This window comes from Ascidia mentula, chromosome 5 (assembly GCF_947561715.1).
Source record: "Ascidia mentula chromosome 5, kaAscMent1.1, whole genome shotgun sequence".
Lineage (NCBI taxonomy): Eukaryota > Metazoa > Chordata > Ascidiacea > Phlebobranchia > Ascidiidae > Ascidia > Ascidia mentula.
Window position 1 is genome coordinate 17,225,732 of NC_138570.1, and position 20,635 is coordinate 17,246,366.

The following is a 20,635-nucleotide window of genomic DNA, read 5'->3' on the forward strand; positions in this document are numbered from 1 at the left end:
TTTGGAAACAAAATTGATTATTTCAAAACAAAATTTGTTTCGGGAAAACGAAATTCGAAACGAATTTTTTTTTCTTATGGAAAAATGTATAGGCCACCATATCCTGGTCACAAAGCTGGTTTGAGGGAGTTTGGTTGCACTGAGATTACATTACTTCATTGTCTGGTGCAAAAATTTAATTTTACATTGAAACACGTTCATTGGCATCGTACGCGCTGACTTAGTCCCCTTTTCCTGAAATTTCGGGGCGAGGTCTCAAAATACAAGTGAGATGTGAGAATAACAAATTCAGACAGGGGTGTGGTGCTGTCAAAGCTACAAGTCATTAGCAAGGCGCGTATTTTAATTCATACGATTTTTGTTTTTACGGTAAAACTCTTTCGCTGACTGTGAACTGCTTATAACTAGCAGGTTGTCGAGTTATGAGTAAGTCTTATGTTAAATGTTCGAAGGTGGATTTGCAATAATTTTTTGGAAAACTTTGTTTGGTGAAATTTCAATATCGGAAAAGGCTTTTGGCACAAAATTTGCAACTAATTAAAATTTTGCACCAGACAAAGAGGTTTTGCAATCGCAGTGCAACCTAACTTCCTCATTGCCCACGCCAGCTTTCGGGCCAGGAAGTTGTTACGTCCTTAAGAAGCTTGACTTAAGAAGAATAATTCACACCTGACTCGGGATTGGAGTTGACAGTTTACTACTGTATAACCATGAACAAATTATTGCTAATTCTCCTGGTTGAACTTTACTGTACCAAATGTAAGTTGTGGGTAAAAGTACAACGTATAGTTTTGCGTAAGGTTGTGTTTATTTTGCAGACGCTGTTGGCTTTCACGGAAACTATGGCAACATTGATAACCTATCTCCAACCGGTGCTTCTTGGAAAACAGCAAAAAGTGACAAACTAACTTACGACGGTTTGTTTCGCTTCAATTACTTTAGCAGTTTCTGTTTATTGTGGTGCGAAAAGCATGGAGTTGATAACTTTGAATAAAAAAGTCAAAGATAATATACTGCTACTTTCAAGTACTTTGTTTTTACAATAGTAGTTTTTCAATGCAGGGGTCCCGGCCTCGTATAAAATGGCTTCAACAGATCTTAACGCAATGAATAGATACAAGTCAATCATACTAACGGCAGCCACAAGCAGTTACATGGACCCCGCTGTCATAGCAGGTATATTAATGGGCCCCACAGTATGATATTGTTTGTATTGACTATGACACACACTACGTTCGCAGTGGTTAAAGGGAAAACAATCATAAGGTCGATGCGTGTTGAAATTTGTAATGGAAATATTTTCATGTTTCAGGAATCATCAGTCGTGAAAGTCGGGCCGGAAAGGCTTTGGTGAACGGCTGGGGTGACCATGGAAACGCCTGGGGTTTGATGCAGGTAATGCAACATTGCGAACAAAAATATAACTGTGAATCAGAATGCATAGAAGATACAAATTTACAATGAAAAAATACAAAATTACCACCGAAAAGGTCCAACGAATTAACATGTGTCATACGTGCATGGTCCCCTGCTTGAAATGTTTCAAACACAGAAAAGTTGACTGTGAAATTTAAAAACCCTTGTTTTTGTTTTATTTGTGGACGTTCTTGATTGTCTAAATGATCTTACACTTGAAAGTTTCAGAATCATCTTTCACATATGTCACAAAAAATAATCTATTTAGTAAATTTTTGAGGGCTGTTTTATACGAAGGCATATATGCATGTTTTCTGCGTTGTAATATAGCATTCTGTCAACTATTTGTGTTATAGATTGACAAACGATATCACAAGTTGAAAGGAGATTGGAATTCTCTGACCCACGTACTCCAAGGCACACAGATCCTGATCAACTCTATTGTTCAAGTTCAAGCAAAATTCCCCACCTGGAGAGTTGATCAGCAACTGCGAGGCGGAATTGCTGCTTACAACTTTGGCATTCGCAACGTTCGCGCCTGGGACAAACTGGATAAAGGAACAAACCATAATGATTACTCTAATGATGTCGTTGCTAGGGCTCAGTTTTTTCGCCAGAATGGATACAATTAGATAATATTTGTCGAGTATATAAGTCTTTGTTTGTTGGAAAATTTGTGTGATTGAACATGTCGATTTAACTCTTCGATTTAGCAAGTTATCGGTTGCAAATTTCGAAATCACGACTGTAATTTTAACATTGTCGATGCTGTCAAACTAAACGCGTGTAAACAAAGCTTCCAGAACACAAAATATCTGAGTCAACCTCCGAAAGTGATTGTGGCCGTTTCTTCTTAAAATATAATTTTAATAGGGGGAAATTCATTGGAGTAGAATTTCAATAAAAGGAAACCATTCCCAATAGAATGTGTTTACACAATGTGGGATGATTTAGTTCAATTTCTAATATAACGTAACCTTTGATCTTACTTGTCAAAACTTGGGCTTTGAATGGATAATTCGTTTCACATTCTGTTTTGCATATTTGCAGTCGAAGCTACAAATGAATGATCAGTCACTAGCAAGGCACGTATTTTTATTTAAAGGCAGGTTGGACTACCTATAGTCAACTGCTGGGCACTCTTCTTTAACGAACAACAGCTTTCACGCACAAAGCATCAACCGCATTAAGTTTATAATTATATATATTTAACAAGTGTTCAACCATGCATACACATCAAGATCAAGTCACAAGTTTCCGATTACTTTACATAAACGTAATAATGTCAGTTGCGTTTTGTGTGGAAATTAAGTCGCGGGGTCAGCGGGCACTTTCCAGTATGAGTTCGAATATGCCTACCCAGATTGCCTTTTTGACTGAAGAATTTTGAACAAAATGTACATTTGAAAGGTTTCTCTCCAGTATGAGTTCGTTTGTGTTTTTTGACGTCCGATGCCGTTTTAAAAGACTTTTCGCAAAAATCGCATCTGAAAGGTTTCTCTCCAGTATGAGTTAGTTTGTGGTCTTTGAGTGTCCATTTGGCTGAGAAACACTTTTCGCAATAATCGCATCTGAAAGGTTTCTCTCCAGTATGAGTCCGAATGTGTTTGCTCAGATGTGCTGTTTGCTTGAACGCTTTTGAACAAAATTTGCATTTGAAAGGTTTCTCTCCAGTATGAGTCCGAATGTGTCTGCTTAGACTTCCACTCTGGCTGAACATTTTCGAACAAAACGTGCATTTGTAGGGATTTTCTCCAGTATGAATTCGTTTGTGGATGTTGATGGATGCTCTTTGATGTTTTTCGTGAAGAAATGGATTCTCCACTGTGTGAATGAAGTCATGCTTTTCCAGTAAATCTTTGGTTTGAAACGACTTTTCACAAATCTTGCAGTAAAAGTGTCCCATTTCTGTTTGTTTTGTGTTTTCTGCTTGAACTTCTTGCCTATAGTAGCAATGATTTCACAATTGAAAGTTACAGCGTAAATGTAAATCAGTCCTATACTTTTTCTGACTACAAAGCAAAATAATATTTTCGCTTGTCTGGAAACAATTTGAATCGACAAAAAGGTTTGTAAAAGTAAGTTATAAGTATATGCAGTTTCCTTGCCATGTTTCATGTGGCCTTTGTCAAAATACACCAAATATCTCAACAAATAACGTTACTAATTCCGTAATTACATATTCGTATATCTGATATTATACGTAGGAGTGTATCCAAGTAGGTGAAAAGCTCTGCGTGTAAAGAAGTTGAAAAATGTATCAATGTTTAAAGGTTGAAGTGCCAAAGGAAGAGAAAAAAGTGTTGGAGTTGCGATTAAAAGTTTTATGGCGTGGTTTTTATCTGCAGTGGATGGTGTTGTTCGGCGATTATGAAACACACAGAAAGTGAAATGACGAGAATACAAAACGTGCCAACTTCCAAGCGGGGGGTTTGAATCTGACAAGTGCACGAGGTGACAAACTGACGGTTGCATTGATTAGATAAAAATACCACTAAACAACACTTCTGAAGGCCGCATCTCACAAATAAATCCTAAAAATTGAGTTTTAAAAGTAATTTATCATTGTGCACCTGGTTACAGTTTGTCTTGTTTGCCAAAAAAAATTGCCGGGTCTGATGACTCATGAAGGGGGACTACTATTGCAGAACAGAAATTTGATTGCAGCTGCATTAAGACAGCACATTGGGGGGTTTTGCAAAGGTTAACTGCTAAATTGTCAGTCCTAGGGGGTACAAACAGCCCTGGGGGGACCCCAAAACAGTTACAAGACATATAATTCTTAATGAAATGTGTAGAGGAGGGTTGGTGGCTTCACTTAATCGCAAATGGAGGGTACTTTCTGTGATTCATTTTTTCACAAAACAAACCTACACTTTTTTGTGCTTTTTGGCCAAAATAATGGCCAACAGAGGGTCAAAATGCCCCCGGGGGAGCAGTTAAAGTAGTTATCTCGATTATAAATTTGGCCAGAATCCCTAGTGAAGGATCGGGACTAACAGAAAATCACAAATTGAACATACTTTCTATGATTCATTTTTCCACATAATCTAACTCAATATTTGTGTAGTTTTTCAGCTACATGTTCAACAGCACGCTCTACCAATTTACTGCCTGACTAATAACCCTGAAAACCATAGTAAAACTGCCCCCCAACACGCTGAAAATTGCCCTGGCAACAGCCTGTTAATCTGCGCTCATTCAACCAAAACACTGGCGCCCATGCATGACCCATTGTATTGTTACACATAATTTTACTCTGTTACGCAGGACAGAGTTCGAGAAGGGCATTTCCCAACCAAGCAAGTCTTTTCCATAGAAATACAGAGATGCGGCCTGAATAATGGTTGTGAGTTCGAATCATAAGCTTTTTCCAAACAGATGTTCTCAAACCTCTATGGACAGAATTATTAAATTTAAAGAAAAAAATAATTTGGTGTGGCAATGAGAGACTAGTATATACCTGCATAAGAAATATTTGTAATTTGGGGTGGGGAGTTCGAGGTTTTTTGAATTGGAAAAATTTGTCACACTGGTCCATTAAGGGACAAATTTCAATTTAAAAAAAAAAAAATTATTCCTGCAGTTCTAAAATAGTAAAATGACCTTGAAAATCGAACGAAAACAACACTTGAAGTACTATATATTATAATTATTATGTTTGTTTATTTGCATTATTTTTTTTCTTTGTCATGTGCAGTCATGCATAGCATTTCAAAATGCATATATGAAACTTGGATTTGCCACAAGTAAACAAAAGTACCCAAGAAAAGTTAAGTGTTTATAATCCAATTGCCAAAGCATCCATTAGCAAAACAACCATCTAGTGATTGCAATCATATACAGAATTGGAAAAATGTTAAACTAGTACCAAGTTGTATTCTGTTCAGCCCAATGTGAAAGTCCAATCAATTGACTCCCACCATGAATGGGTGTAATTTGGAAAATGTCGAGGTTTCAGTCATGGACTCATATGCTGAATTAATAATGGCATAATCATTTGAGTAATACTCAAACAAGTAAAACACTCTAGTCAAATGGGGTAATTATCGGACTGTCCATAGTTAAATTGAATCCAAAATACTGCATAATATTCTGTTTTTCCATGTTGCATAATAGAGTAATTGACTGTTTTCGAAGGTCTGCATGAGTGTAATGATCTCTCAATTTTGTTACATTAATCCTGATGCAATTTTTTTTAGAGGACAGACTAGGTAGAGGTTTGAGTTTAACCTTCATTGAAAACTTTAGGGCTTGACCTGCCAGTGTTTCCTAAATGAAATTTCAAATTATTAAAACACTGTTAAATTTTAACAAATTACCATATCCACTTAGTTTGAAAAAGTTTACGTGAAATGAATCCCCCTCACAAAAAATTATTTTTTTTACCAGTGTTTAACAGAAGAAACAACACAGGGTATTCTTAACTACTGCAGGCTTCCAGCTTACCACATGCACAAGATAAAGTTGGAGGGAACCATAGGTTTTTTTACTTTGGTAGCGTCCACTAATTACCCCATAACTTTAACTGTCCGACAATTACCCAACTGACTAACTATATGTATTTGATCTAACATACAAACTGCTAAACTAAGCTCTGCTCATCATCAAAATTAGAATAAAATATCACCTAATGGACCGTGCCATCAAATTTGTTACATTGACAAAAATTTCCAGAAAATCCTAAAAAAACATATCTGACCAAAAATCGTTGGTATTTACTTCAATAAAATCTACGCCCACATGCATGATTTTTGTCAACTCACTAACTGAAAAGTAAAGCTTTCAAACACAACCACAAACCTACAACAAAAAGTCATTTACCAAAACACAGTTTTCGAAAACTACCGCCGTTCCCACTGTCGGAGTTAACCATAACAGTATTTCCAATTGCAAAATTGGCGTTTTTTGAAATGTAAAGAATGAGAAATTCTTGTTCGGCGCTGAAAAAACGTTTGTTAAGGGAAAACGAAGAGAAAGAAGGTTTGAAGCTGTGATTAGAGGTTGTACGGGGTGGTTTTTGTCTGTGTCGGAGTTTATGTTGGCGATACAAAGAGGTTTGGAAATGACGACAACACAAAACGTGCCAACGTCCAAGCGGTGGGTTTAAATTAAACAACTGCACGAGGCGACAGACTGAAGGTTGCAATGTCTAGTGTGTAAATTCGCACGTGTTTGGTAAACTTGGCGTTCTCCTTTGAAAGGCTTTTTTTGCATATCTTGCAATCGATTGTTTTTTTTCCAATGAGAATTCGGATATGTGTTGTTCGACAGTCTGCATGGATTGTTGAAGGCTTTATCACATATGTTGCACTGAAAAGATTGCTTTCCGGTATGATTTTGCACATGTTTAGTAAACGTGACTTTCTCCCTGATGGCCTTTTTTAACATATGTTGCAATAGAATGCTTTTCTCCAGTGTGAATCCGAACGTGCTTGGCAGGGCTGCCATATGCCTTGAAGGTATTTCCACACATGCTGTACTTCGAAAACGCTCTGCACGAAGTCCTGAGTATAGTTGAAAGCTACATCACACCTGTTACACTGGAAAGGTTTCTCACCAGTATGAGGACGAACGTATAACTTTCACACAGTTTGGTGCAAAAGAATCAACTGCACAAGGCAAATAATATATCAGCATTTCGAACCAGGTGAAGTACGATTATTCACTAAACAATTTTCAACATGAAACTGCTCAGTCTTTCTTTGTAAATTTAACAATTTTGCCTTCTTTAACCAAAATTAAACACAAAATATAAATGGTTTCGTTATCATTATATCTCAGTAGTGGAGTCTTGTTCACGTGGACTTTGTGACGTCAATACTGTGCTCACACACATATTTCCCCGTCCAGTGGGTTACCAGCATACTTTCACTATTTATTCGCTTCAGTTCTCATTCCCATTTATTCGTAAAACGCTTGATAAAGAAATTAAATGTAATTTCCACCTTTCAAAGTGTTCAGAATATTTTAGGTAACCGTTATCTCCAATATGACTGAGTCAGTGAATCAATTGCTTAAACCGCTGAAATTTTTGAAACACATTTTGCTTAAAAAATGTTTAGGTACCGTTTCAGGATATGGATAACTTGTTCGAAACATGCACAGCAGAGACCCGATGCATATTGTGCTTAGAGAAGTACACGCTATTTTTTACTCTTCTAAGAAACAATCTTGCACCCTCTTGAACTGAACTACCACTTTTAACGCTTTATGTGTTTACATTCCGCCACTTTTCAAATCAGTTTTTACTGTTGTAGTGTCACAAGTTTAGCCCACGTTTCAAAACAGTCTTTTGGAGCACAATGTTTTACGAGGTATGTCGCTTGTGGGTAATTACCTACACAATTTTGACAACCTGAAAGGCAAAACTTAATATTGTCCCCACAAACTACTAAGCTGCGGTGAGTAGGATGTTGTTAATTAAGGCACCATTTTCAACCAACATTGGTAGTTTATTGCAGAACAGCTGTTCACAAAAAAATTAACTTTTAACGGTAGTTAGATGCACGATAATAAAACAGTTTTGAGTTCTACTACGATTGTTGTGTGAGATTGGTACATTTTGCGCTAGCATTAGTTCTTTCTAGAGCAGAATTTTTAAACCGAGCACAAATTGATGCGGTGACCATTACAGGTGTGTCAACGGGCAGTTTCAAGTATGAGTTCGAATATGTGCACTCAGATTTCCTTTTCGACTGAACAATTTTGAACAAAATGTGCATCTGAAAGGTTTCTCTCCCGTATGAGTTTGTATATGTCGGCTTAGATTTCCTTTCGTGCTAAACTTTCGCGAACAAATTGTGCATTTGAAAGGTTTCTCTCCCGTATGACTTCGTTTGTGGTCTTTGAGTGTCGATTTGGCTGTGAAACACTTTTCGCAATAATTGCATCTGAAAGGTTTCTCTCCAGTATGAGTCCGAATGTGTTTGCTTAGATATCCTTTCGTGCTAAACCTTCGTGAACAAAATGTGCACTTGTAAGGTTTCTCTCCAGTGTGGGTTGGAATGTGTGCACGCAAATGTCCTTTCTGGTTGAACCCTTTCGAACAAAATGTGCATTTAAAAGGTTTCTCTCCAGTATGAGTTCGTTTGTGAAATTTCAATTTGGAGGTGGTTGAGAAACGCTTTTCGCAAAAATCGCATGTGAAAGGTTTCTCCCCAGTATGGACACGAATATGTACGATTAAAGTTTCTTTACGACTAAACGCTTTCGAACAAATAGTGCATTTATAAGGTTTCTCTCCAGTATGCGTTCGTTGGTGGATTTTCAATTTCCATTTCGTTATAAAACACTTTTCACAAAAATCGCAGCTAAAAGGTTTCTCTCCGGTATGAGTCCGAATGTGCACGATTAGAGTTTCTTTCTGTCGAAACACTTTCGAACAAGACGTGCACTTGTAGGGTTTCTCTCCAGTATATGATCCTTTGTGGATTTGGAGAGATGCACTTCCTGAATTTTTTTTGCAACGAAATGGCTTCTCTTCTGTGTGAATGATGTCATGCTTTTCCAGTAAGTCTTTGGTTTGAAACGACTTTTCACAAATCTTGCAGTGAAACTGTTCCATTTCAGTTTGTTTTCTGTTTTTTATCTTAAACAACAATTGTTAAACTTTTTGCCTATTACCAGTAATTTCACAATTCACAGCTACAACGTAATTGTAAACTGTATTATATCTTTGGCAACACTAAAGCAAATTGATTGTTTTGCGCCCTCTGTCTTGATGTTTACCACAGTTTTAAGAAACCGGTCAAAACGCTCAAAAACTGACTCGACATCTCGACATATTGCGCAACAGAAGTTACCTCATTTCTATCTGCAGTTTGCTTGCACACCAAATGTCTCGCCAACTAACGTTACTAATTCCGTAATTACGTATTGGTATATCTGCTGTTGTACGTAGAAGTTTATCTGAGTACGTAAAAAGTTCTGCGTGTAAAGAAGTTGAAAGATGTATTAATATTTAAAGGTTAAAGTGCCAAAGGAAAAGAATGAAGTTTTGGAGTTGCGATTAAAAGTTATATGGCGTGGTTGTTACCTGCAGTGGATGGTGTAGTTCGGCGATTATAAAACACCCAGAGAGTGAAAGGACGAGAACCTCAAAACGTGTCAACTTCCAAGCAGGGGGTTCGGATCTAACAAATGCACGAGGTGACAAACTGACGGTTGCAATGATTAGATAAAAATACGACTAAACAACACTTCCTAATAATGGTTGTAAGTTCGAATCATAAGCATTTTACAAACAGATGTTCTTAACCCTCTATGGACAGAATTATTAAATTTAAAGAAAAACATAATTTGGTGGGGCAATTAGAGACTTATATACCTGCATAAGAAATATTTGTAATTTGGGGTGGGGAGTTCAAGGTTTTTTAAACGTGACAAATTTGTCACACTGGTCCATTAAGGGACAAATTTCAATGAAAAAAAAATAATTATTCCTGCAGTTTTAAAATAGTAAAATGACCTTGAAAATCGAACAAAAACTGTCACAAGGTACTATATATTATAATTATTATGTTTGTTTATTTGCATTATTTTTTTTCTTTGTCATGTGCAGTCATGCATAGCATTTCAAAATGCATATATGAAACTTGGATTTGCCACAAGTAAACAAAAGAACCCAAGAAAAGTTAATTGTTTATAATGCAATTGCCAAAGCATCCATTAGTAAAACAACCATCTTGTGATTGCAATCATATACAGAAGTGGAAAAATGTTATGATAGTATTTTCCACCAAGTTGTATTCTGCTCAGCCCAATGTGAAAGTCCAATCAATTGATTCCCACCATGAATGGATGTAATTTAGAAAATGTCGAGGTTTCAGTTATGAACTTATATGCTGAATCAATAATGGCATAATCATTTGAGTAATACTCAAACAAGTATAACACTATAGTCAAATGGGGTAATTAACGGACATTTTTCACAAACGTTGCGAATTTTGACATTACATCTAGACTTAGAGTTATTTCGTTTTGCTTTGTGTTGGGTAAATCCTTATACATCCCTTTAAAAATGAAAGTAGCAGTCACTTGCAACTATGTTGGCAGATATTTAAGGTTTTTACTATCCATAGTTAAATTGAATCCAAAATACTGCATTATATTCTGTTTTTGCTGGTTGCAATAGAATAATTGACTGTTTTCGAAGGTCTGCATGAGTGTAATAATCTCTTAATATTGTTACATGCCATTGAAGCCATATTTATAAACAGGAAATAGGTGAACAATTAATGTGATTAAAGTTAAGGAAAAGTTATAAAACTAAATCCTATTATTGAATTTTGAATTAGAATTTGGAGTTGAATAGCTTAGAATTCGAATTACCCAAACTTGTTATTTTGAATTGCCCATACCCTCTATTACATTAATCCTGGTTGTAACCACTTAAAACAGTTGGTACTATGATATTAGTACAGAGTGTCAGTGTCTAATAGTTACCCCTGAATGTAAAAATGTGCATGGGGAAAATATTAGATGCATTTTTCTAAGAGGACAGACTAGGTAGAGGTTTGAGTTTAAACTTGATTGAAAACTTTAGGGCTTTACCTGCCAGTGTTTCCTAAATGAAATTTTAAATCATTAAAACACTGCTAAATTTTAACAAATTACAATATCCACTTAGTTTGAAAAAGTTTACGTAAAACAAATCCCCCTCACAAAAAAAATCATTTTTTTCATCAGTGTTTAACAGAAGAAACAACACATGGTATTTTTAACTACTGCAGGCTTCCAGCCTACCACATGCACAAGATAAAGCTTGAGGGAATCATAGTTTTTTTTTCCTTTGGTAGCGTCCACTTTACCCCATAACTTTAACTGTCTGACAATTTCCCAACTGATTAACTATATGTATTTAATCTAACATAGAAACCGCTAAACCAAGCTCTGCTTATTATCCAAGTTAGAATGTTTTCCGACAAGTCATCATCAATTTTACCATTATCATCCCCCATAGGCCTTCCACACCATTTGCTACCATCAATTTTCCTTACATTTACTGTATATAATGGAAAATATTCCCAATTTAAGAGCAAAATCATTAACTTTTGATTTTTATATCCATTACAAAATATCACCTAATGGACCGTGTCATCAAAATTGTTACATTGACAAAAACTTCCATAAAATCCTAAAATAACATATCTGACCAAAAATCGTCGGTATTTACTTCAATAAAATCTACGCCCACATGCATGATTTTTTTCAACTCACTAACCTAAAATTAAAGCTTTCAAATACAACCGCAAACCTACAACAAACAGTCATTTACCAAAACACAACTTTCGAAAACTACCGCCGTTCACACTATCGAAGTTAACCATAACAGTGTTTCCAAATGCAAAATTGGCGTTCTTTGAAACGAAAAGAATGAGATATTCTTAATCGGCGCTCAAAAAACGTTTATTAATGTGTTCATGGCATGTATTCTAAACGTTACCAATTTGTCACAAATGTCAATATGGCAATAAATTGTTTTTACTACATGAAATCTACCTAACCAGCAGCACTTCTTTCACAACAACAACAACTGTTGTGTTTTTGCAACAACCATAGACCAATTGGACATATACGAGGACATATGCACAAACACTTAAACGCTAAAATCAACATTCAAAAATTAATTTTACCGTCAGTTGCGAGAGTCTTTAACATGACAGTGTTAATAGCAATATGGGCCAGTCTATTTATACTCAGCATTATGAGAAAACACGTGAGTTGTGTTCCTAAGTAAACTAAAATTGTATGAATATATATCGTTTATCTATATAACCGAACGCTGTATACGGTGTTGTGATGTGACGTTTCGGGAAATTATGGTGGTGTTACAGTACAAACTTTAATATCGGTGCAATCACTTTAAACTTTAATCGGTAATATCGGTGCAAAACTTGTGGCAACCGCTCTGTTCGCTTGCACACGGAAGCGTGTATTGCTTTTTTCTTGTGTCGCGTTTACGGCTTTATAAACGTGTGTTTTGTGTTGCTAGCTCTTGCTATACTGCACAACTTTACTGAATATAGCATCAACCGATTACTGGTGACCCCGAAACTCCAAATACCTTATTTGGAGATCATGGACACTAAACACACCATCGTTCTCAAGCTGTCCACGTTTTGGCCAACACAGCCACGTGTCTGGTTGCAACAAGCTGAAGCACACTTTGCGCAGAGGAAAATCACAGCAAGTTCTTCTATGTAGTTTGACTCCGTAAGAGCAGCCAATGGCCGGAAGCGATACAAACTGATGGTGCCATAACTATCACTTGTGCACGTGCTTCAACCGCGTTAGGTTTATAATTATATATATTTAACAAGTGTTCAACCATGCATACACATCAAGATCAAGTCACAAGTTTCCGATTACTTTACACAAACGTAATAATGTCAGTTGCGCTTTGTGTGGAAATTAAATCCCGGAACATGCGTGCGTCAAAAATCTGCTGTTACCACAGAACCAACAAGTCACACCAAACTACCGGTATCAGTCATGGGTGGGTCTGTGGGCACACTCCAATGTAAACCGTATCTGATTAAGAATCTTTGAACATTTTTGGTTGAACATTTTTCAGCAAAACATTGCACAGGTTACACATTGGTGTGAGTTCGCATGTGCCTTCTTAGATTGGCTTTGCTGCTAAACACCTTCAAACAAATTATGCATTCAAAAGGTTTCTCTCCAGTATGAGTTCGTTTGTGGGATTTCACATGGGAGGTGGTTGCGAAACACTTTTCGCAAAAATCGCATCTGAAAGGTTTCTCTCCAGTATGAATCCGTTGGTGTATGATTAAAGTTCCTTTACTGCTAAACCCTTGCGAACAAACAGTGCATTGATAAGGTTTCTCTCCAGTATGAGTTCGTTTGTGGATTTTCAGTTTCCATTTGGTTATGAAACACTTTTCACAAAAATCGCAACTAAAAGGTTTCTCTCCGGTATGAGTCCGAATGTGTCTGTTTAATGTTTCTTTCTGTCGAAACATTTTTGAACAAAATGTGCACTTGTAAGGTTTTTCTCCAGTATGAGTCCGAACGTGTCTGATTAGATGTGCTTTCTGTTTGAACACTTTCGAACAAGACATGCACTTGTAGGGTTTCTCTCCAGTATATGATCTTTTGTGGATTTGGAAAGATGCACTTCCTGAATTTTTTTCGCAAGGAAATGGATTCTCTTGTGTGTGATTGATGTCATGCTTTCCCAGTAAGTCTTTGGTTTGAAACGACTTTTCACAAATCTTGCAGTGAAACTGTTCCATTTCTATTTGTTTTGTGGTTTTTCCTTAAATTACAATTGTTAAACTTTTTGCCTATTACCAATGATTTCACAATTCACAGCTACAACGTAATTGTAAACAGCATTATATCTTTGGAAACACTAACGCAAATTGATTATTTTGCGGCCTCTGTCTTGATGTTTACCACAGTTGTAACAAACCGATCAAAAGCCTCAAAAACTGACTCGACATCTCGACATATAGCGCAACAGAAGTTACCTCATTTGTATCTGCAGGTTGCATGTTAGTTTTCGTACGGCCTTTCTCAAAACACCCCGAATGTCTCGACAAATAACGTTACAAATTCTGTAATTACGTATTCGTATATCTACTATTGTACGAGTGTATCCGAGTACGTAAAAAGTTCTGCGTTTGAAAAGGTTGAAAGATGTATCAATATTTACAGATTGAAGTGCCAAAGGAAGAAAAGGAAGTTTTGGAGCTGTGATTGGAGATTTTACTGAGTTCTTTTATCTGTGTCCGGGTTTATGTTGGCGATACAAAGAGGTTTGGAAATGACGAGAACACAAAACGTGCCAACTTCCAAGCGGGGAGTTTAAATCAAACAACTGCACGAGGCGACAGACTGAAGGTTGCAATGACTAGATGTGTGAATTAACACGTGTTTGGTAAACTTGGCGTTCTCCTCAAAAGGTTTTTTTGCATATCTTGCAATCGATTGTTTTTTTTTCCAATGAGAATTCGGATATGTGTTGTTCGACAGCTTGGATTGTTGAAGGCTTTATCACATATGTTGCACTGAAAAGATTGCTCTCCGGTGTGAATTTGTACATGTTTAGTAAACCTAGCATTCTCTCTTAAGGCTTTTTTTACATATGTTACAATAGAATGCTTTTTCTCCTGTGTGAATCCAGACGTGCTTGGCAGGGCTGCCGAATACTTTGGAGGTATTTCCACACATGCTGTACTTCGAACGTGCTCTGCACGAAGTCCTGAGTATAGTTGAAAGCTTTATCACATACGGTACACTGGAACGGTTATTCACCAAGCATGGGGACAAACGTATGACTTTCACATCGTTTGGTGCGGCGTCTTAATTCGCAAAAGAGTCAACTGCACAAGGCAGATAATATTACAGCATTTCGAACCAGGTGAAGTACAATTATTCACTAAATGATTTTCGGCCTGAAACTGCTTAGTCTGTTTTTGTAAATTTGACAATTCTGACTTCTTTAACCAAAATTAAACACAAAACATAAATGGTTTCGTTATCATTTTATCTCATTTTAACACACATTTTGCATTTAAAAGGTTTAGGTAGCGTTTGAGGATGTGGATAACTTGCTCGAAACATGCACAGCAGAGACTTAATGCACATTGTGCTTAGATTTTTTGACCCTTATGAGAAATGAACGTTTTTTGAGCGCTGGTCAAGAATATCTCATTCGTTACGTTTCAAAGAACGACAATTTTGCAATTGGAAACACTGTTATGGTAAACTCGGATAGTGCGAACGGCGGTAGTTTTCGAAAACTGTGTTTTTGTAAATGGCGGTTTGTGGTTGTACTTTGAAGGCTTAATTTTTAAGTTAGTGAGTTGACAAAAATCATGCATGTGGGCGTAGATGTTATTGAAGTAAATACCGACGATTTTTCGTCAGATATGTTTCTTTTAGGATTTTATGGAATTTTTTTTAAATTTAACAAATTTGATGACGCGGTCCATTAGGTGATATTTTGTAATGGATATGAAAATTAAAAGATGATTTTGCTCTTAAATTGGAAATATTTGCCATTATATACAATCAATGAAAGGTAAATTGATGGAAGCAAATGATGTTGAAGGTCTATAGGAGATTATATGGTAAAAATGATGTTAACTTGTCGGAAAATATTCTAATTTTGATGATGAGCAGAGCTTAGTTTGGCAGTTTCTATTTTTGTATTCGTCGATTTGGTAAGTTAGATCAAATACAAAGTGTTTTTCTAGTTTGAGCATTACTCAAATGATTATGCCATTGTTGATTCAGTATATGAGGCCATAACTGAAACTTCGATATTTGCAAAGGGATGCAAAAACTCATTTCCGGCCAGCTTCATTACAGCTGTATCAGCAATTTCTGTTGTAAGATGGAACAAGGAAACAAAATGGAAAACAGGACATTTTAAATTACACCCATTCATGGGAGGAGTCAATTGATTAAACTTTCACATTGGGCTGAGCAGAATACAACTTGGTCGAAAATATTGGCATAACATTTTTCCACTTTTGTATATGATTGCAATCACCAGATGGTTGTTTTGCTAATGGATGCTGTGGCAAATGGATTTTAAACAATTAAATTTTCTTGGGTTCTATTATTTTCTTGTGGCAAATGCAAGTTTCATTTATGCATTTTGAAATGCTATGCATGACTGCACATGACAAAAAAAAATTAATGCAAATAAACAAACATAATAATTATAATATAGAGTACCTCAAGTGTTGTATCATTTTCTGTTCGATTTTCAAGGTCATTTTACTATTTTAGAACTGCAGGAATTAACTTTTTTTTTGTTAAAATTTGTCCCTTAATGGACAAGTGTGACAAATTTGTCACGTTTAAAAAAAATCCTAACCCCCACCCCAGATTAATAATTTTCTTATGCAGGTATAGTAGTCTCTCATTGCCACACTAAATTATTTTTTTCTTCAGATTTAATAATTATGTCTACAGAGGGTTAAGAACACGTGTTTGTAAAATGCTTATCATTCGAACTCACAACCATTACTTAGAAGTGTTGTTTAGTCGTGTTTTTATCTAATCATTGCAACCATCAGTTTTTCACCTCATGCACTTGTTAGATTTAAACCCCCCGCTTCGAAGTTAGCACGATTTGAGTTCTCGTCATTTCACTTTTCGTTTGTCTTATCATCGCCGAACTACACCATCCACTGCAGATAACAACCACTCCATAAAACCTCTAATCACAGCTTCAAAACTTCTTTTCTTTCCTTTGGCACTTCAACCTTTAAATATTGATGTATCTTTCAACTTTATTAGTCGTATTATGTCGATTCATGTTGCTACCAGACATTTGCAAAAAACTCAATTTGTTTTGTAGTCAGCAAAAGTATAGGACTGACTTACATTTACGCTGTAACTTTCAATTGTGAGATCATTGCTAGTATAGGCAAGAAGTTCAAGCAGAAAACACACAACAAACAGAAATGGAACAATTTCACTGCAAGATTTGTGAAAAGTCGTTTCAAACCAAAGACTCACTGGAGAAACATAAAATCAATCACACAGGGGAGTATCCATTTCGTTGCGAAAAACATCAAAGTCCATCATTCAAAATCTACAAACGAAAAATTGGAGAAAAAACATATAAGTGCACGTTTTGTTCGAAAATGTTCAGCCAGAGTGGAAATCTAAGCAGACACATTCGGATTCATACTGGAGAGAAACCTTTCAAATGCACATTTTGTTCAAAAGCGTTCAAGCAAAGAGCACATCTAAGCTCACACATTCAGGCTCATTCTGGAGAGAAACCTTTTAAATGCACATTTTGTTCGCGAGGGTTTAGCACGAACGGAAATCTAAGCAGACACATTCGGACTCATACTGGAGAGAAACCTTTCAGATGCGATTATTGCGAAAAGTGTTTCACAGCCAAATCGACGCTCAAAGACCACAAACTAACTCATACTGGAGAGAAACCTTTCAGATGCAATTTTTGTGACAAGCCCTTTAAAACGGCATCGGAAGTCAAACAACACAAACGAACTCATACTGGAGAGAAACCTTTCAGATGCGATTATTGCGAAAAGTGTTTCACAGCCAAATCGACGCTCAAAGACCACAAACTAACTCATACTGGAGTGAAACCTTTCAGATGCAATTTTTGTGATAAGCCTTTTCGAACGGCATCAAACGTCAAAAAACACAAACGAACTCATACTGGAAATTGTCCGCTGACCCGCCTGTAATGGTCAAAAGTACACGCTATTTTTTTACTCTTGTAGGAAAAAATCTTGCACTCTCTTAAACTGAACTACCATTTTTAACCCTTCATGACTTTTGGTTCCGCCACTTTCCAAATCTATTTTTACTGCTATAGTGTCACAAGTTTAGCCCTCGTTTCAAAACAGTTGTTTGGATATATGCCTTTTTCGCCATTCTAAGTGTTCGACACGGGCGGCGTGAATAAATTTGTCTGTTTAGATTGCTAAATAAACGCAATCACAGTAAATTTTTGGACAAAATCCATGCAAAAACCTGTCAGCACTTGCTTTATTGTTCAGTAAATACTAAATATGCGCGTTAAACCTAAAACTAACCATTGTTTCCAAACATGGAGCATTGTTACCGAACACGTGGCATTGTTACCAAGCATGTTGCATTGTTACGAAACTAGTACCATTTTTCTTTCAATCGGACCTTAACAAAGACATGGCAGCTTACAACATGCAATGTTTTAATTGCTTTGTCGTTGTTCTAACGTGTATTCCCAACTTATGCAAGTACAAGAATCCTGTAATCGAAATAAGCCTGGTCGTTCCCATGCGTTAGTTACCAGATACGATATTTTTACTATTCGACACACACGACAATTTTTCTCAAGATGTTCGACACGCAGAAAAAAATCGACGCCCTGCTTGCAACTATGTTGGCAGTTATTTTAAGTTTTTGCTGTCCAACAATTACCCCATGAATTGGGGTAATTATTGGACACATGTGTGGTGATTGCTGGACATGTACTAAACTTGTCAAATCTATGCTGTTTCAGGAATTTAAAACAGGTTTACAACATTTTGTTTAATGAGATGTGGAAATAAAGTGTACAAACTGACATATTACATATTGTATGGGTTTACTCTCTAATTTGCTAATTTCCTTCATGTCTGCTAATTTCTGGATACTGCTGATTTGTTGATGTCTATGCACCTCATAAATTTCTGTTATTCCATAGTTTTGTTGGTTTTTGTATCTATTTTCTAGGCATTCTTATTGAGGTTACTGCATTTACATACAAAAAGGGGGTACATATTATAACACATTATTCTAGAATAGTTACATCAAAACCAAAATACTGCGTCATATTCTGTTTTTGCTGGTTGAATAATAATGTAAGTAACTGTTTTCGAAGGTCTGCATGAGTGTAATAATCTCTTAATTGTTACATGCCATTGAAGTCATGTTTATGAAAAGAAAATAGGTGAACAATTAATGTGATGAAATGTAAGAAAAAGTTAGAGAACTAAATCCTATTATTTAATTTAAAATTAGAATTAGGATTCGAATAGCTTAGAATTCAAATCATCCAAATTTGTTGCTCTGAATGGCCTACATCCCTATATTACATATAATCCCGGTTATGGCCACTTAACAGTTGGTACTCTGATAATAATACATAGTGTCAGTGTCCAATAATTACCCCTAAATGCAAAAATGTGCATGGGGCTTGACCTGCCAGTGTTTCCTAAATGAAATTTCAAATCATTAAAACACTGTCAAATGTTAACAAATTATTATATCCACTTAGTTGGAAAAAGTTTGTGAAGTAAACCCCTCATACAATTTTAAACACATGGTATTTTTATTATTTCTTCTAGGAGGCTTCTAGCTTATCACATGCACAAGATAAAGTTTGAGGGAACCATCGTTTTTTTTCCATGGTGGTCTCCACTAATTACCCCATAACTTTAACGGTCCGATAATTACCCCAACTGACTATAGCTCGCACTATGTCATCGATAGGTGGTTACTGTACACTTTTATTGTTTCCCTATGCTTAGCTCAAGTAGTTTTGGTGCACAAATTTTCAACATATTTTGGCGCATAACTTGCACACCATTTGGTGTGCTATATTCACACTGTTTGCTGGGGTGTGTTAAATCACAAAGGAGCGAAACAGCACAGGACAGATTAAACTAAGTTACTGAGAAACAAGTTAAACACAGTTATAAAATTTAGGTTACTATTTTATACCAACGATTAAACATGGTTCTACTAAATCTTTTTAGTAGAAACTTCTACTAAAGAAAAATATAGTATCGTAAACACAATGCGAACACAAAGGAACGTATCATGAACACAATGCGAGGTATTGGCAATATACTCCAACGTTTAACAAAATAACTTATCGTGGACGCATTGCAAGGAAAAGACAATGGACAAAAACACATGCCTTCCATCGTTGCTGCCACAGTCACGTGTTTAGGTAACCGATTTTGTTCACACAACTGATTTTGGACAACAACCAATATTAGCGGTTACGTTACGTTACAGCCCCACACTCTCATTTCACTGAGTATTTAGCAGTCATTGCGCTATGATAACAATTATTGTGTCTTATCACCTTTTGCTAGCAGACAAGCCTTTCAATTTATTTTGTCCCAGTTTTATCGAGCTTACTGTATGAAGACACAGGTGGCCTATATGCCTTCTTATGATAACTGATGGTTTTACTACTTTGCAAACAAAATAATCACTCACTGTTCCCTTTTCCTTCACCCATGTAAAACCTTCATTCACCCTGCAGCGAAACAACCATCAGATTTAGAAACACTGCTCTACAACCAGGCAACAAAGCAACCACAATCCACACGTTATTTACACTTTTGCTCTTTTACCATGCTTAGTTCACACAGTTTGGCGCGCAAAGTTCACTGAGTTTGGTGTATAACTTTCACAATGCTTGGTGCGGCGTGTCACAAAAGACCCAACAAAACAGGGCAGATATTAGTTGAGAATTTGGAAGCAGTTAAAGAACAAATATTTAATTTAGCATTTTGAAGCAACGCTTTCACCTGAGAGTAATTTGGTTGCAAATTAAACAACTCTGTCTTCTAAATCAGTCTTTCTCAAACTTTTTTCTGTAAACAAACATAGCGACCTACGAAGTAGGGATGCACCGAAAGTTCGGTTTACCGAATTTATTCGGCCGAAACTAAGGTTTTCGCAATTATTCGGTTTTGGCCGAGTATTTCTGCAA

General features: G+C 36.3%; 3 protein-coding genes across 3 annotated transcripts; 1 reads left to right on the forward strand and 2 right to left on the reverse strand.

Annotated features, from left to right (window-relative positions):
* The first annotated feature begins 662 nt into the window (after window positions 1-662).
* LOC145903359 (lysozyme g-like) lies at window positions 663-2,288 on the forward strand. Its single transcript, XM_082991437.1, has 5 exons — window positions 663-759; window positions 819-917; window positions 1,063-1,176; window positions 1,313-1,395; window positions 1,773-2,288. The coding sequence occupies exons 1-5, from the start codon at window positions 711-713 to the stop codon at window positions 2,046-2,048; spliced, it is 621 nt and encodes a 206-aa protein (XP_082847563.1). The 5' UTR covers window positions 663-710; the 3' UTR covers window positions 2,049-2,288.
* A 5,688-nt stretch (window positions 2,289-7,976) lies between these two features.
* LOC145901898 (uncharacterized) lies at window positions 7,977-9,136 on the reverse strand. Its single transcript, XM_082989708.1, has one exon. The coding sequence runs from the start codon at window positions 8,981-8,983 to the stop codon at window positions 8,072-8,074; it is 912 nt and encodes a 303-aa protein (XP_082845834.1). The 5' UTR covers window positions 8,984-9,136; the 3' UTR covers window positions 7,977-8,071.
* Window positions 9,137-12,821: 3,685 nt separating this feature from the next.
* Window positions 12,822-13,676, reverse strand: LOC145903106 (uncharacterized). The gene has a single exon (XM_082991185.1). It carries the CDS (start codon window positions 13,674-13,676, stop codon window positions 13,011-13,013), a length of 666 nt encoding a protein of 221 aa, XP_082847311.1. The 3' UTR covers window positions 12,822-13,010.
* Between the last annotated feature and the right edge of the window lie 6,959 nt (window positions 13,677-20,635).

What these genes read in the sequence shown, in the direction of transcription:
- LOC145903359 (XM_082991437.1), top strand. Translation starts at nt 711, where the DNA reads ATGAACAAATTATTGCTAATTCTCCTGGTTGAACTTTACTGTACCAAA. An exon ending in TGACAAACTAACTTACGACG is followed by an intron (nt 918 to 1,062) that starts GTTTGTTTCGCT and finishes TTTTCAATGCAG; the next exon opens with GGGTCCCGGCCTCGTATAAA. An exon ending in ACGCCTGGGGTTTGATGCAG is followed by an intron (nt 1,396 to 1,772) that starts GTAATGCAACAT and finishes TTTGTGTTATAG; the next exon opens with ATTGACAAACGATATCACAA.
- LOC145901898 (XM_082989708.1), bottom strand. Translation starts at nt 8,983, where the DNA reads ATGGAACAGTTTCACTGCAAGATTTGTGAAAAGTCGTTTCAAACCAAA.
- LOC145903106 (XM_082991185.1), bottom strand. Translation starts at nt 13,676, where the DNA reads ATGGAACAGTTTCACTGCAAGATTTGTGAAAAGTCGTTTCAAACCAAA.